We start from the raw sequence: 16,079 nt of genomic DNA on the forward strand, positions 1-16,079 counted from the left end.
ACTGCACCTTTACTTGTTTTAGAAAGGTGTGTGAGAGAGAGGGAAAGCTTTTGAATAGAGGCTACGTTGTACACATACTCACACATTTGACAATGTGATTTGATGCCCACCGTTCCGGTTACACAGTGGGAGAGAAGGAAGCAAGGGGAGGAAGAGGGAGGAAGAGGGGAAGGCAGCAGTTGAATGTGAACTGCCTCACGGATGGCAACAACATCAGGACGAGGCTTGCAGTCAGCTTGACAGTGTTGCTAAAATGTGCAATTACTTGCTCCATCGTGGATCGGACCTTTGGATGGACCTCAGCCTCTTTCTAATTGGGAGTAGCTGCATTAACTTCCTTTAAGTGTTTTTCTTTGCCGCTGGCCAGGTCACCGAGCTGAGCACTTTGTGGGCTCATCCACGAACGCGGAGCGGGAAGATGGACAGTAGGTGACAATTTAATATGCTAAAGTGGCACTTTTGAACCTCAGTCTTAATAAAAAGTGTTGATCACGTGACATAAAATGTTCGTAAAAATAATGACTGAGAAAGGAAAGGGGAAGACTGGAAAAGAGCCAACTCAAAATTGGGTTTTATATATTAGAGCTTGACTACCTGTAGTACTACTAGTACTACTACTACTACTACTACTATTTTTATTACGCCACATTTCCACATTGTGCTAGATGAAGTCACAAAGAGATGCCTAGCCGAGTGTGGCATGGCGACAGTTAATTGGCCTGAGGCGTGATGCTTTTTGCAAACTCCAAACAAGAGCAGCTCCTAAGTTCGCCTGTCATCACATCACATGATTCTACTCTGACTCAAGCACCTAGTCAGGGGGCCACACAATGGGCAACTCCTCCGGGAAGGGCGAGGGAGACGAGGAGCAGGAGGGGGAGGAGGAAGAGGAGAAAGACGGTGAAGAGGTGGAAATAGTGCAGAAGAAGAAGAAGAAAAAAGAGGAGGACGCGGAGGAAGAGCTACCGTTAGGGGTGGACGAGTTGCTGGAGAGCGGAGATCCAGTGTTGGACCTGAGCTACCGTAAATTTAAGCGTTTACCTGCTCGTTTTTGTGGACTGACACATGTGGAGAAGCTCTATATTTGTGGAAACAGCCTACGTTCTCTTCCCGAAAGCATCAGCCAGCTGCAAGGTCTGCGGATTCTCGCCCTGGACTTCAACAAGATGGAGGATGTTCCTCTCGCCATCTGCCAGCTGGCTAACCTCAGCCGCCTCTACTTGGGCAGCAACCGCCTCATGACACTGCCCCCCGAGCTGAAGAACCTGCGGAGTCTTCGCTGCCTGTGGCTGGAGAGCAACTACTTCCAATGGTTTCCCAAAGAACTCTATGAACTTCCAAACCTTAGGTCCCTGCAAATAGGTGACAACCGACTCAAGACGTTGCCTACTGACCTGTGCTGCATGGAGACTTTGAGGGGACTGTGGCTCTACGGGAATCGTTTCCAGACATTCCCCAAAGTCCTCCTAAGCATGGAGGGCTTGGAGATCCTGGACCTTGATCGCAACAAGATTTCAGAGTTCCCCAGCCTGAAGCGCATTCGATCCCTTCGCCTCTTCTCCTATGACCACAATCCGGTTAAGGAGCCTCCTAAAGTGGGCGAGGAGGTGGTAGTGGTCGGGGAAGGTGCTGCAGAGTTCTTGGAGGAGCGTGAGGCCAGGAAGGACAGGCGACGGAAGGAGGCCGAGGAGGCAGCTCTGGCAGGAGAGGACACCATCATTCAGGGTATCTTGAAGAACAGCAGCTCCAAACAAGCCGCCAATGAGGATGACTTCAAGGAAGGCAAAGAAAAGGAGGCTGGATCTCCAATACTCGAGTACGACGCCGACAAGCTAGAATATGATGAGGAAGCATTTGAGTATGAGACGGAAGAACTGATTTACGAGGGAGAGGGCTTGGAGTATGATGGAGAGGAGCTGGAGTATGACACGGCTCACATGGAATACGGGTATGAGGAGGAGATGGAGAAGAAGGTGGAGGCTTGAGATCAAACCTCCATCCAGACTGAAAGGATCTGCAGGCAGGTGGACACAAAGGTTTTTTTAGCACTGCTAATTTTTCATCTCTTTATCTGCGAAAATGAAGGTATGAGTTTCATCTCAGGCTACTGAGAAGAAGAGCAGGACTGCGAGTGTGTATGCATGCGCACACGTGTGTGTGTGTGATGGTCGCATTATTAAATTGCCACCCACCTGAGGAAGTCACTGTCAATCATTTCTAATAGATACATAATAATATTCTAAAGAAAGCCCACCAGCTACTTTCAGCTGCTTAAAGGTCAAAAAGGGCAACACTTAGTTTTTGCAAAATGACATTGGTACTAGGTATGATCATACAGTAATTTATCAAATGTCATTTAATTGATCAAAATTCTGTTGATTGCGTGGACTTGATTGTTGATTATTCATGTCTTGAAGCAGTTAAGACAATAAGCAGTGTACTACTTTGCTGCACAAGCAGACGCGCTGCTAGTTCAAAGAAGTACAGCAAGACATCAGCTATGGCAACTTGAGCGACAGCCAGGCTACAGCACAAACTCCTCTGGGCACCATTATTCACATCAAAAAGCGGAACACCCAAAGAGATTTGCCCTTCTCATTAAAAATAATGAAATTGTTGGTTAATAAAAAACAGTGGGAGTTGGAAATCTGTATGATCCATCGCTAGTTGATGCCGACAAAACAAAACACTTGATTTGACCTCAATAGAATAAGGTACACAAACTGTAACCTCGGAGTCCAGTAATAAGCCTGATGGGCTGAATTACTATAGACTGCACATGAGTGCACTATGTACAAGGTTACGGCGACAGACTTCTTCCATCCATCCATCCATTTTCTGAGCTGCTTCTCCTCACAAGGGTCGCGGGCGTGCTGGAGCCTATCCCAGCTGTCATCGGGCAAGAGGCGGGGTACACCCTGAACTGGTTGCCAGTCAATCGCAGGGCACATACAAACAAACAACCATTCGAACTCACATTCACACCTACGGGCAATTTAGAGTCGTCAATTAACCTACCATGCATGTTTTTGGGATGTGGGAGGAAACCGGAGTGCAACATGCAAACGAATCTCGGTCCTCAGAACTGTGAGGCAGACGCTCCAACCAGTCGTCCACCGTGCCGTCACAGACTTCTTAATATCTTAAATATTAAACTTATCAAGATGTTTTGGACAGGACCAGGTCTATAAAGGCATGAGTTTGATTTGGATGACCTCAACCCCATTAAACATCCTCGCAATGAACTAGGACGCTGATTGTGAGCCTTCAGGTCCATCAGTGACCCGACAGCAAAAGAGAACTGCGATACCTTCAACACCGAGTCACTAACGGTGTAGTCGGTATCAACACTCGCCTGACTTTGGTGTGGGCAGCGTGGGATCAGTTCCCACTCAGTGACGGTGTGAATCTGAGTGCGAATGGTTGTCTGTGTCTATATGTGCCCTGTGACTGACTGGTGACCAGTTCAGGGTGTAGTCCGCCTTTTGCCCGAAGTTAGCTGGGGTAGGCTCCAGTGCTCCGTGCCCCTAACCAGGAAAAATGGTGTTGAGGATGGATGGATGGATTTTCTTATACCCTGTATCTGTCACAATGCTTTTCAAATTATGCACTCTGAGAGACTGAAAAGAGGTCCTCGTGCACTGATTACAGATGTGATTCATGAAAGGTCATCAGGTGTGCTGTGGGTAAATATCCAATTTCACTTAGTTTCTCTGAAGAATATTGTTAATTTATTACAAATCATGTATTGTGGTTCATCGATCTATGTAGGCAACGAATATTCGAATAATTAAATGCCCTTCCACTAGATGGCAGAAGGTACAATTCACCTGGGCAGCCACCTATTGCCATTACTACAACAGAATAAGACTCATTCTGTTGGTGGTGGTGTGCTGTGAGATTTGTCTAGTGTAAAATACAGTATTTGCCTTGGCTCAATAAAGGTTGGGAAATACTGTCCTAGTGTACCCCTCTATTTTTCTGACTGTGTACATCACATTGCAGAATTTACACTCATCGTCTTCCGCGTCTGTTTTATGTACCTAGGGGCACACCTCAAGGCGACCATGGAAAAGAATGTATTGGATTTAGAGCTACAAAATATTTATGACGTGCCAAACACACGAGCCTTTTCCTGGTGTCAGCGTTGTGTAAGCACTGCGGCTAGGCCTGACAAAGAAGATTGCACGTCGCCTCACCATAAAAGGCAAGCCGACATGGAGGGAGGCTTCAACCAGGAAGCAACATGCAGCACAGTTGAGAGTTTTGTCACTAAGCTGCACCTGCTTGTAGGTCACAGCTTCCCGTCCATCATCAACTTTGGATACTTTTTTTTCCCCAACCTCTGTGTCCACACCTCCTCCACCTGTATCTCTGAACGTGAACATGTCGTCCTCTCATCCCCACTGTCATTATTCATGGAGGGTTCTAAGTGTAATGCAATCCTTGCATCTTTTTTCCCCTTCTCATTGAAAGAGTGAAATATTAATCACCGTGCTGAAATATTCATGCTGCAGTTTACTCTCATGTGTTTGTCTGTCTTTGCTGCTGGTGTTGCCCAGCACACTCAATCTGACGATTGCTTTACTGGGATATTTATCATTCGAGAACACGAGATTCCCACATGAAGGGGCATGCATTAAATATCTAGATGCAATCAAATTTCTTTTTCATGATCACTATCCATCCATTCCTATACTAGTGCCTGTCATCATTAGACTTTAGGCGAGAGTAGAGCACACCCAGGACTGGTCTCCAGTCAATCACAGGTCATTATCCCTAAATATTCCAAAGTATTTTTGGAGTAATTGAGGTTGTTGGTCTTAAAGTACAAGAGAAATGCATCACGTCATGTCAAAGACACTCCAAAGAGAATTCAGAGATAATTGCTGAAAACCTGTAAAGACTAAGAACTATGTAGTAGTCAATTGTGGAGATGAAACTATTTTTCACCATTTCAGTTTTCCTGATTTTTTGTTTTTTTGGCGTGGCTAAAACGGCGCCCGATGACGCACTTTGGCATCTGGTAGGAGTCGCCCCTCTATAATCCTACTATATAAGAACTTGAGCGCCTTTGTCCGCATCAGCGGTTATCCGGCGCAATTGCAACATGCAGTTAGCAAGCCTACACCCCAAAAATACATCTTCCCTTCGGATAGGACGCTGGTGTGGCCGCTTTAGAGCGCCTCGTTGTTGGCCTTGACAGCACAAATGTCACACAGAGAAAGACTGAAGAGCAAGGGTTTGGGTGGAATTTTAAGAAAAAAGTCAGACTTAACAGGCAACATGTGGACCAGGACCTCGGGCTGGCGTGAGCGTTTTAGAGCGCCTCATCGTCATTGTGTGGAAAAGCCCCGCAATGACCCTGTAGGATTTATTCCAGCCAATGGAGGCTTTGAGCAGATATATTTTTGCAGCTCAAACGTAGTTATGTGTAAGCCTAAGAAAGATGCTAGATGAACTACCATAACATTTTCCAGGTCATAGTGCTGGCATTTGATTGACCGTTGAGCAGGTCATGGTTTCAGCGCATTCAGCGGACACGGCCACAGCGCCTGAGAGCAAAGAGAACGGCTTGATTTTTCACAATTTTGAGAACTCACTTTTTTTTGTTTGATTTTTTGTTTCTACTTGGCGATTATTGTAATCATTCAAATTTTTCAGGGTTGTTCACAACACGTTTTTCTGTGGGTTGTCAGCTTTTTTTTTCACTTTACATGGATTTTAAAATGCTTGTTGTGTGTAATGAAGGGCCCCAAAATTTGGTAAATGCTTGTTAATTAACACCTTGGTATGTTCACTGTAGTGAAACAAATTCATTCTCCAAATGAATGCTCTGCATATTATTTTCTCTAGATTTTCTAATTGCATCTTATGTATTTCTTGTTTTGACAGAGCAAGCGTATATTTGACTTTTGTGTGCATGATATGAACCCTGTGCACTTTTGGACCCTCAGTATTGTACAGTGATGCCACATGATGAAAACACAAACTGCTTCAGTCTGGGTTCAGCGCTGGGTGGCAGGAGAGGCTGACACGCCACAGACGTCTGTGGGAATCTGTCTCGCACTCCCTCGCAATATTTAGCTTTTTTGTTTACTTTCTTCTAATCCTATGTAGGTCAGTGAACACAAGCAAACGGCTCCCTCACTTTCCACTAGTGTGTGGCTGCAAGATTCTCGACACAAACATGCAACTTCATCAACATGATGCCATCCCTGCACAATCCACTGACATCCAATACAAAGATTCTGCCTTTATAGAGTCAACTTAAATAGCTCTCAATAGAGTGCAGGCATTGGGAAAGGTTAAACCAAAGTAAAAAAAAAAATAATAAATTGGATCATATCAGTTTTTAGTAAGTATGTACTTCTTAGATAGTGGAGGATAAGTATCCATTTATGTACACTTCAGATAAGTGGTGTGCAAAGGTGAGTCGTCGCCGGGGGTGTTCGGGGTGCTGTTGGAAGTTTTCCCCCTCAAAAACCAATCATCAACATCTGGATGCCGTGACCCAACGCCCCTTCCCACTCACCACCCTTTGCATGCCACTGCTTCAGATGTTTTGTAATATTTTGTTCTGAGCCATTACTGTGTGTTTTTAGTGTTTGGCGCTATTACTTTTGTAGGACCCGTGACTGACAACTGAGACCAATGTTTCTAAAAATAGTCAGCAGATTTTACGCCAGAATGTCTCAATAGTTTAGATTTCATAGTGTGCTTCACAGAATCAAGACACACCATGATGCTAGATATAGCAAAGCAGTCCCAGAACATAAGTGAGTCAACTCCATGTTTCACAGTAGGGACAGTGTTCTTTTCTTTTGCTTCTGCATTTTTGCTTCTGTGAACATAGTGCTGGTGTGACTTGCCAAATACCTCCAGTTTTGTCTTGTCAGTCCAAAGAATATTTTCCCAGAGGCTTTGTGGCTTGTCATTGAGCATTTTTGGAAATTCCCATCTCGTTATTTTATGTATTGCAATCAACAGTGGAGTCTTCTTACTTCGCCTCTGCAGTCAAGCACTTTGGCTCAAACGAGTGTGCTCTCTGACACTGCAATGTACCTAGACTTTGGTGTTCACCTCAAATCTCTTTGGAAGATTTTGTGGGCTCTTTGGTGACCATTCATATTATCTGTCTCATCTATGTATCATTAATTTCCCTCTTGTGGCGATATGCTGGGAGGTTGGCTATGGTTCCTTGGATTTTGAACTTTTAAGTTGCACAACTATTGTCAAAAGAACATCAAGTTTGTCATCAAGTTTATAGCCCTGTTTCTTTATAATTTCCTTTCTAATCTCACAAAATCTCTCCTTACTTTTCGGTGGTCCATGTTTAGTGTGGCACATACCTAATAGCACATAAGACTATTTATCAACCTTTAAATAGGCAGATTCACTGATTACAAGTTTGAGGACACCTATAATGCTGTTATGGAACACACCTTAGTTCAAAAATGTTCCAGTGATGTTTTACATGGTATCCTGGTGAACCACAAAAATAAAGCCGTGCTTGATTTTCATTAGTTAGTTTTTTAGCTCATTTTCATTTATCATTAATTTCCGTGACCATGTTTTTTTTTTTTTGTCTTTAACAGAAGGGTACCATCAGTTAGAAATGGACGGATGGATTCCAATGATGGCAAACTACACAATGCAGCATATTATGATCTGCCATGACAAATTGGCTTTTTCCTTTCTTTGCGAGCAGATGTCATTGATTGGCGAGGCTCAATTTAGTATCCATGTTTGTTTTGGAGGCATAGCAGCAAGCAGCATACCATGCACTGTCGTTACTATTCCCGCATAATATTGTTAGATGCCTCTCATTTTCTTCTACCACTTTGCTTTTAGTGTTCTTTTTAACAGAAGACGCATACTGTAAGTGATGCAAGCATACCTCATCTATTCATGGGCCCACTTTGGCTCAAAATCAGTCACAATTTTTGAAAGATAAATATTGTATCAATGGGCACGTATACTATCTGCCTGCAAGGAACTATAGTAAAAGGATTATTATGTAGGATGTATATTTTGGTTGTAGTTTCAGTGGTATAGAATTGCCTTAGCGATCGCTTGCATTAATGATATAATGACAACCTGCATACAAAGTCCCACTACTCCCCGTCATCAATGGAATATCCCTTGCCTGCCCTGCTACTCCTCTGCATCATCAGATTCTCTCACCATAAGAAGAAGATCATGAAGGTTGCCGGTGGTCAGTCACAGCCTCTCAGTCATCACAACTGTCCTCTCCTGCTCAGCCAAGTGAGACCATATAGTAATGGAAATGTCATTGGATACATTGATGGATGACAAAATCCTCACAGAATGTTGGCCAGCACTGTAAGCACAAATAAAAGAGGCAAATATTGTCTTGACAGCTTTCTTTTAGAATTAATGGAACACAACTCAACTAGAAGTGGTCAGAAATTGGACTTGCAGTGGATAGTGATGTGGATCTTTGTTAAATGAGTGCAGAAGAAACTGCCTTAAATTGCATTTTCGTCTTACATCAAAGTAACCAGATACAGATACATACAGTCCCTCATTGAAGAGTGCTATTTCATCAATAACACATGATGTAAAACATAGGGTACCACAAAGATAATAATTCAGTGCAGCTCTTTTCTTACATTTATACATATATGACAGGGTCAAATCCAAATAAAACTGATCGTTATTTCGAGTTATGGAGCCCATTAGACAATACAGGTGTACGGAGTAGATATTTGTGTGTGTTCAATCAGTCATATTCTTAGACGTTTCCCCAATTTATTTAACATTCTATCATCTTTGATTGAAACGATCTTAATCTCGCCAGGCAGGAGACATGAGCCCGGTTTTACCTCATAGATTATACAAACGGTTCATTAGAAGAAAAAGGATATGCAACAGCTGAGCTGTGACACAATTCAATGCTTCCTTTTTGCTTGTCCTTATTAAGGTCGCAGGGATCTGGAGCCAATCCCAGCTGACTTGGGGTTTAGTGGACTACACCCTGGACTCAATCCCAAAGCACATAAAGCAACAGACAACCATTCACACGCGGTCACACCATCACTGAGTGGGAACTGCACCCATGCTGACTGCAGTCAGGCGAGTGAACAGTTACACCATTAGAGATGCAATATCGAAAAAATAATAATAAGGCTCAGTTTTGATTGACAGAGATAAATAAAAGATAATAATAAAAGATTATACATTATACTGTACGTATCTGATTAGACTTTGTATGTGTACTTAAGTGTCAAATCAGTATTAAATTTTACGAGTCTATGAAAAGTGTTAGGTATATAAAATTGCATATTTGATTGATTTTCCTTATTCTCTTCATCTCAGACAGTTGTTCTTTGTTATAATGTATTCATAAATGTGCTTGGTGTAAAGATGACTGGCCTTACCTGAAATTCAACGTTAAGCCGCTGGATGGCAGTGTGACGCCACACTGGCCTCGGACTACAGAAGTGAGGTTATGTAAAAATGATGGATGGTTTGAAATTTGCATTGACATCTTGATAAAAACGTCCAGCAGAGGCAGGATGATAATTGGAAGAAAATGTCCACACGCGCCATCTGTATACGAGACATCTACATGTACATCACATTATAATCTCAGGCACCCTCTGGTGTATTGAGGACATTAAATCAGAAAAAAGAAAAGAAAAAGAAAAACAGAACAGCCTGAGCTGAATATCTGTGTGATTCCTCAAACAATCTAATTCCCTTGTGCATTTTTTTTCTTTCAAATTAACTCAGCCAAGTAAAACAGCCATCAAACTATTAAATAGTCAGATGTTAAATCTTTTATTGCGCACGCTGTGCTTTTGTGCCCGAGATCCGACACGGATACTTGAAACACACAGCATGATAACTTCAGTGTTTCTTCAGCAGACAAAATCTGACTATATTTTCTCTCTGTGACAGCTTGCTCAGCCTTTGGATTAGTGCATCAGTAAATGTGACACTGATAATCACACTGTTTCCACATCCATATTTTAATTGTCACTCCTTTCATCCTCTTTTTTTCCCCGTCTCATGCTGCATCCTCACCTCTGTCATGCCACTTTTTGCTCCCCTTCCTCCCTCCCTCCCATCTGTCCAAGGCTGCCAGTCTGCAGGGCCTATCTTTACCAAGCTGTTGCTTTCATTGCAGTTTTTTTTTTTCTTTCTGCTTGACATGCTGTCATACCAAGTCTGGAACGCTTCATTATCTTTGTCCATGAAAATAACTTCAGGGAAACGCCTGCGTCATTGAAAGTGACAGTCTCATTTCCTGCTTCTTTTCTCTTAAACAAAATGTGCATATCACTGGCATATTTCTAATTATACATTTGCAGAGCCTCCATATGACTGAAGTAGGGCAGGCGGTGATTTTGGTTCCGGTTAAAGTCACATCAGTGCTGCGGCACCTGCTGCGGTTGAGCATGTGATCATTCATCTGTGCAAATATAGTCATCTGTATTTGTCGTGTCTGGGCATGATTAAAACAAACAGGACTGTTCATCTGTGAGTGTCAGTTATGATGCAGCCTTCTCGTTAAAGCCAATGAGAAAAAACAATCGAGCTAAAACAGGTAGCCTGCACCTATGTACATTATCTAAGGAGTTAATTTTACTAAGAGGTGCCTTTGAGACTTCCTTATAGTGTACACAAACGCTCCTCTCATACCCTTTCAATATGGCGCAATGAGTCTCGCATTGAGACATCTATAATTGAGACATCTAATAATAATAACAATAATAATAGGGCGGTACGGTGACCGACTGGTTAGCACATCTGCCTCACAGTTCTAAAGACCTGGGTTCAAGTCCGGCCTCTCCTGTGTGGAGTTTGGATGTTCTCCCCGTGCCTGCGTGGGTTTTGTCCGGGAACTCTGGTTTCCTCCCACATTCAACAAATAAGCATGATAGGTTAATTGAAGACTCTCAATTGCCCGTAGGTGTGAATATGAGTGCGAATGGTTGTTTGTTTATATCTGCGTTTGTTTATACAGCGACCAGTTGAGGGTGTACCACGCCTCTCACCCAGAGCTAGCTGAGATAGACACCAGCACGGCCGCGAACTTAGTGAGGGTAAGCGGAACGGAAAATGGATGGGTGGATAATAATAATAATAATAATAATGATGATAAACGTTGTGACCATTCTGCCAAATTAGCAAACGTGCGCAGCAATCCTTGTGCTTCCATAAAAATCTGAATAGGCCAGCATTTGCGCTCCACCGTAGATGCGCCATCTATGAAAATAGAGCCCAAAGTCTTCACAACACACTTTATGATCAGTTTTTATTGACACTGTCTGAGGTAATAACTGAACAATATGCTTAATAATGTGGTAGAAGTGCACTCCTTAACGTTCTAATATTTTGTCCATCTCCTGTTGCGATGTCAAAATAACACTTTGAAAAGGCATAATTTGCATACACGTCCTCTATCTAATGCTGTGGCCGGTGAAGATGAGGGTGCAACAGTTTGCACTTGAGATGGCTTCAAAGATGACAAAAGGTGGGTGTGGTGGTTCTAAAAATAGATGGAGGTGATGCAAGCAGTGCTCTCCTGTTGACTAGCTGTGCTTGGCTCGCCTGCAGCCGTCTGCTGTCGTTCAGGGAGGGACCAAAGCTCGGCCCCCGGCTGCTACGCCCGCCTTGTGTTTCTGATCTCTCCTTCTCAGGGAGGAAGATCACTGCTGTGTCCGCATAAGCTGCAATATGTGGCCCATTGAGTTGATTATACTCAGGGAAACATAAAAAGACAGCTGAGAAGACCCTTCTTTGTAAGTCAGCGCTCCGAGGCACCTTGTCTCTGCCTCGCTGCACCAGTGTTCATTCTTATTTCCATCCTGGTTCATTTGGACTTTTTCACCTAATTGGTCAATCTGGCACAGACAGCTTGGAGATATTTCTGCCACTGATGGAATGGAGTGAGGACAAATTAACATGAAGGCCTCACTGTGAGCTCATTTACTGTACTTTTGTACTTCTCTGATTTTTAAATGTGAAAAATAGATCAAAAACGTAAACTTCTAAAAGCTTCTCGGAGAATTTTTGGAAACAGAGAAATAATTCGAGTTCATCTTAAGTACTCCCCAGCAGTAGTTCTCAATTGTTGTCACCCTGGGACCAACATTTTCCTTTTGATGCTAAGTCGTGACCCACTTTTATGAATGTTTAGGACAATAAAGAAAATACATTATTCAGAAAGCCTCTCAAAACGCGTATTTTTAAACATATTGTAACTACACATGCTTACACATTGAGAGCGCCTGCCAGAGCACTAATTAACTGAGCATGAACATAACACTGCATGTTGGCCACAAAATATTACTTAGTTGTTGTGTTGATCTCTTTTTAGAACGACTTACATGAATAGTTTGTCTTATTTTTAGGAAATTAAGAATGCAGACAAGTGCAACCTTAACAGATTTAACAGTCTGAATTACTATGCTACAGTATAAAAACACCAATAGCAATTGTTGGCTGTTTAATTGCTGCTTGAAATTGTGCTTGCATCACGCTAGTTTTCTTTCGATCTTCACTGATTTTCAAATGAATTCGGTGTAGTACCAAAACAATACCGCTAGCCACGATGTCCATGGCCAGTGACTGAGCTGCACTGCGTTTGTTCACGTAGTTGCCACACTAATTGTGTGGAAATTCAGTATAGGACACGAATACATGTACTATTACGCCCCAAGTAATAATATTATAGTTTTACTTTTGCCTCAATTTATTGTATTTTTATAGATTAATTGAATGTGTCAAACTCAGGACAAGTTCTGAGGTACATCTCACTGCATGTTACACACTATGGGCTCTATTTTTGTAGCGGAGTGCAAATTCAGGCGTATCCTTATTTCGTGCTAGCGCAAGACTTGCTGCGCGTGTTTGGCAGACCAGTCTACACCGAGCTGCGCGTTCCAGTGCAGAGAGAGCGTGTCCTTGGACATGCGCCCAGTGGAGTGACAATTTGGTGGCAGCAAGTCGGTTTAAACTTATATCTGCTGAGACCACATCTAAGTCCTAGCACAGCTGGTCTAACACGATTTTGGTGAATTTCATCAGAGCACAGGAAGACAGATACGCGAGCTCCACAGGCGTGTGTGGTGGATGGTGGCCATATTCCATTCATAAATTATAATTATGCCACGAGATAAAGTTTTTTTTTGTACATTTATTTTTCTCTATTTCTGTTTAAAATAGATAGCTTACTTCTTGCACTACATATGTATCGATAAAATGCCATTTGTTGAAGGTGAATTCAAAATAGTTACCAAACAAAAACAAACTCACCTCAGGCTCTTACTGTTGAGAACAAGCATGGATGACTGTGGCAATTTTGACAGTATGAGGCACATTTTCTGCTTTCACAATAAATCAAGTATAATAAAAACATTATTTTACTTACTGATATATCCTCGCTGCCAGGAAGACAGATTAGAGTTGAGGGGGATCCAGGCAGGAAATAAGACATTTTAATGTCAACTCAACGACAGCGTCTGACTTGTACAAGACGCTGCGAAACTCTTGCTAACCTGACAAGAACAAGATTAAATGGAATCTTTTTAGAGGTTTCAGGGTGCATTGGAATGCTCATGCAGTGTCCTGGTTTGAAGCTGAAACACACTCCACAGTGATGGCAAAGTGTCACACATGCATGCATGTTTAAACAGTGCATGAGCTAATGACGCTACACGGGGAAAGCTTGACATCTTGTTTGAAAACAGAATAGACAATTCCATCATTTCTTCGCCGATTAATGTGTTGCTCAGACCAATATCTTTTTTTGATTAGCTTCAAAAGTAAAAAAAAAAAAAAGAGCCCTGCAAGAGCCCATCGTTATCAGTAAATGAAAGTACATGTTCAATTACAATGTTGACATTAGTTTGTAATTATTTTTATGGTAATTTAATGACAACGTATGTTCATGTTGACTCACCCAGTTTAAATTGAAAGTCAATGGACAGACATGCTGATGTGCTCTTGAGCACATTTAACATATAACCTAAGCTCTGGCAAAGGGAAAATCCAATTCACATCTGTACCTCATCACCCCAGGTCTTATTAATGGTGCTTTATAAACAGCTATAGTTCTTCACAATGCAACTGGAAAAGAAACAAATCTGGCAGTCGACTTATTATATTTGACCATCCTTCCTTGTAAAAGGTCTCCAAATGTATCATATTGCAAGGACATCTCTTGTGTAAAGCCATCTTCAGTTCAGAGCACACATTTCCACTTTGATTAGGTTTGCACTCTGACAGGTGATGAAAACATTCTTTTGTTGAGAAGCAAGTGAAGGTGAAATTCCTAATTCCTAAGTCAAATTTCAGGTTATTAAACAGATGTTTTTCATTTTGTTTTTGGGGGGGAAGGGGGGAGGGTTGAAAATGAGCCCCTCTTGACTTTTTAAATTCAGTTATACAGTAAAAATATAAAAACCCCTATTTCAGACTTTTCAGAATCCCTTCCACATTGTCTATCTCCTCAGTTCCAGCTGAAGAAAACAGCCGCAAAGCATGATACTGCCAACAACACGCTTCACTGTAGGTATAATGTTCTTTTGGTGATGTGCGGTGTTGTGGTTGTGACATACATACCTTTTGGAATTTCTACCAAAATGATACAACTTGGTTTCAACACACACGCACGTGTTTTCCCATACAGGTACGTGTTTGGGAGTTTTGTTAAGGTCCGATGAAACCAAGGTTGAACTTGTTGGCCAAAACATGAGCAATTAAGTACACAGGTATATACAGTAAATGAACAGGTCATTCAAATAGACACATTCCTCCATCTTGTGATCGTATCGGTTATTGTTTTTTTTAAACTCGCTGATCGGTGATCGGCCCCAAAAATCCTGATCGTGTAAAACCTAGTATGTATGGCGCAAACACAACACCACACATCATTCCAAGAATACAATACCTACCCTCTAAAAAAAAAAAGGTTCTAGACAGCACCCAAAGGTTCTTTGGCTTGTACGCATCTAGGGGAAAGTGCTTTTGGGTACGATTTTGCACCGATAAGCGACAGGTGGGAGTAAGTCACGTATGCACAATTTGCAAGCAAGTCTCAAGTCGTAACCAAGTTTTAAGCGCAAGTACCAAGTTCCTGTGGGGGAAAAAAAATCAAAGGCAAGTCAAATTGAGTCACCACTAAATTTTAAGCAAGTCAAGTCAAGTCATACGACCTTGCTCAGTCACAAAAAAGCCCCAAAAACATTTGAGTACTATGTAAAAATAAATAAATAAAATTGTGTTTGTTTTTTTTACAGCGTACAGCAAAGTGGTGGTGGCAGCTCCATGCTCTGGGGCTGTTTTCCTTCAACTGGAACGGGGGCCTTGGACAAGGCTCAATGACTCAGTTTGAAATAGCAGTCAGAAAGTCACAAAACTTTCAGGTTTCTGCCAAAAAGCAACCCCCACACCCAACTAAAAAAAGGTAGGAAAAGACTACTAAAATATATGAAATTGATTTGGGGTTAGTCAAAGACAATTTAAATGGTGGCAGGTGTGTGCTGACTCCTATTTAATATGAGTTTGAACATGATTGGTAAATTGAGAACATCCCAGTTAAAAGAGGGTGTGCACACTTGTGCAGCGACATTATTTCAGTCATTTATTTGTACTTCATCTCTCAACAAGATTACTGGAGGTTATAGGCCACATTAATGGTAGAATTTCTTTTTTACATGGTTTATCTCGACGTTTTTTTTTTTTTTTTTTTTTAAATGACAAAAATCTAACATTTAAGCAAAGGCATGTTGACTTTTTATATCCACTTTAGGTCACATTGAATGTGGAAAAAAAGTTTGAAAATATTTATTACGGACTCAGAAAAACGCGGCTTTTTATAAGGTGGGTTTCAAGTATAAAAATCAGGGCTGAATCTTATGATTAAAACCTCTAAAGCAGGGGGTGCGCGATAAAATTGCAACGGGTGTGAAAATCTGGGATTTGTCATTTTTAGTTTGGATTTCATCAGTTCAGTTTCATGAGATGCTATCATTTGCTTTGGCGATTCAACTGGTCACAATAAGCCACATGTTCACTAAGATTTGATGAACACATAATTAATC

At 41.9% G+C, this 16,079-nt stretch overlaps 1 protein-coding gene across 1 annotated transcript; it reads left to right on the top strand.

Annotated features, from left to right (window-relative positions):
* Positions 1 to 424: 424 nt before the first annotated feature.
* LOC133478500 (leucine-rich repeat-containing protein 10B) lies at positions 425 to 2,313 on the top strand. The gene has a single exon (XM_061774617.1). It carries the CDS (start codon positions 831 to 833, stop codon positions 1,983 to 1,985), a length of 1,155 nt encoding a protein of 384 aa, XP_061630601.1. The 5' UTR covers positions 425 to 830; the 3' UTR covers positions 1,986 to 2,313.
* The last annotated feature ends 13,766 nt before the right edge of the window (positions 2,314 to 16,079 follow it).

The sequence above is a fragment of the Phyllopteryx taeniolatus genome, chromosome 5, assembly GCF_024500385.1.
Source record: "Phyllopteryx taeniolatus isolate TA_2022b chromosome 5, UOR_Ptae_1.2, whole genome shotgun sequence".
Taxonomy (NCBI): domain Eukaryota; kingdom Metazoa; phylum Chordata; class Actinopteri; order Syngnathiformes; family Syngnathidae; genus Phyllopteryx; species Phyllopteryx taeniolatus.

Coding starts and splice junctions, on each gene's coding strand:
- LOC133478500 (XM_061774617.1), top strand. CDS start 831: ATGGGCAACTCCTCCGGGAAGGGCGAGGGAGACGAGGAGCAGGAGGGG.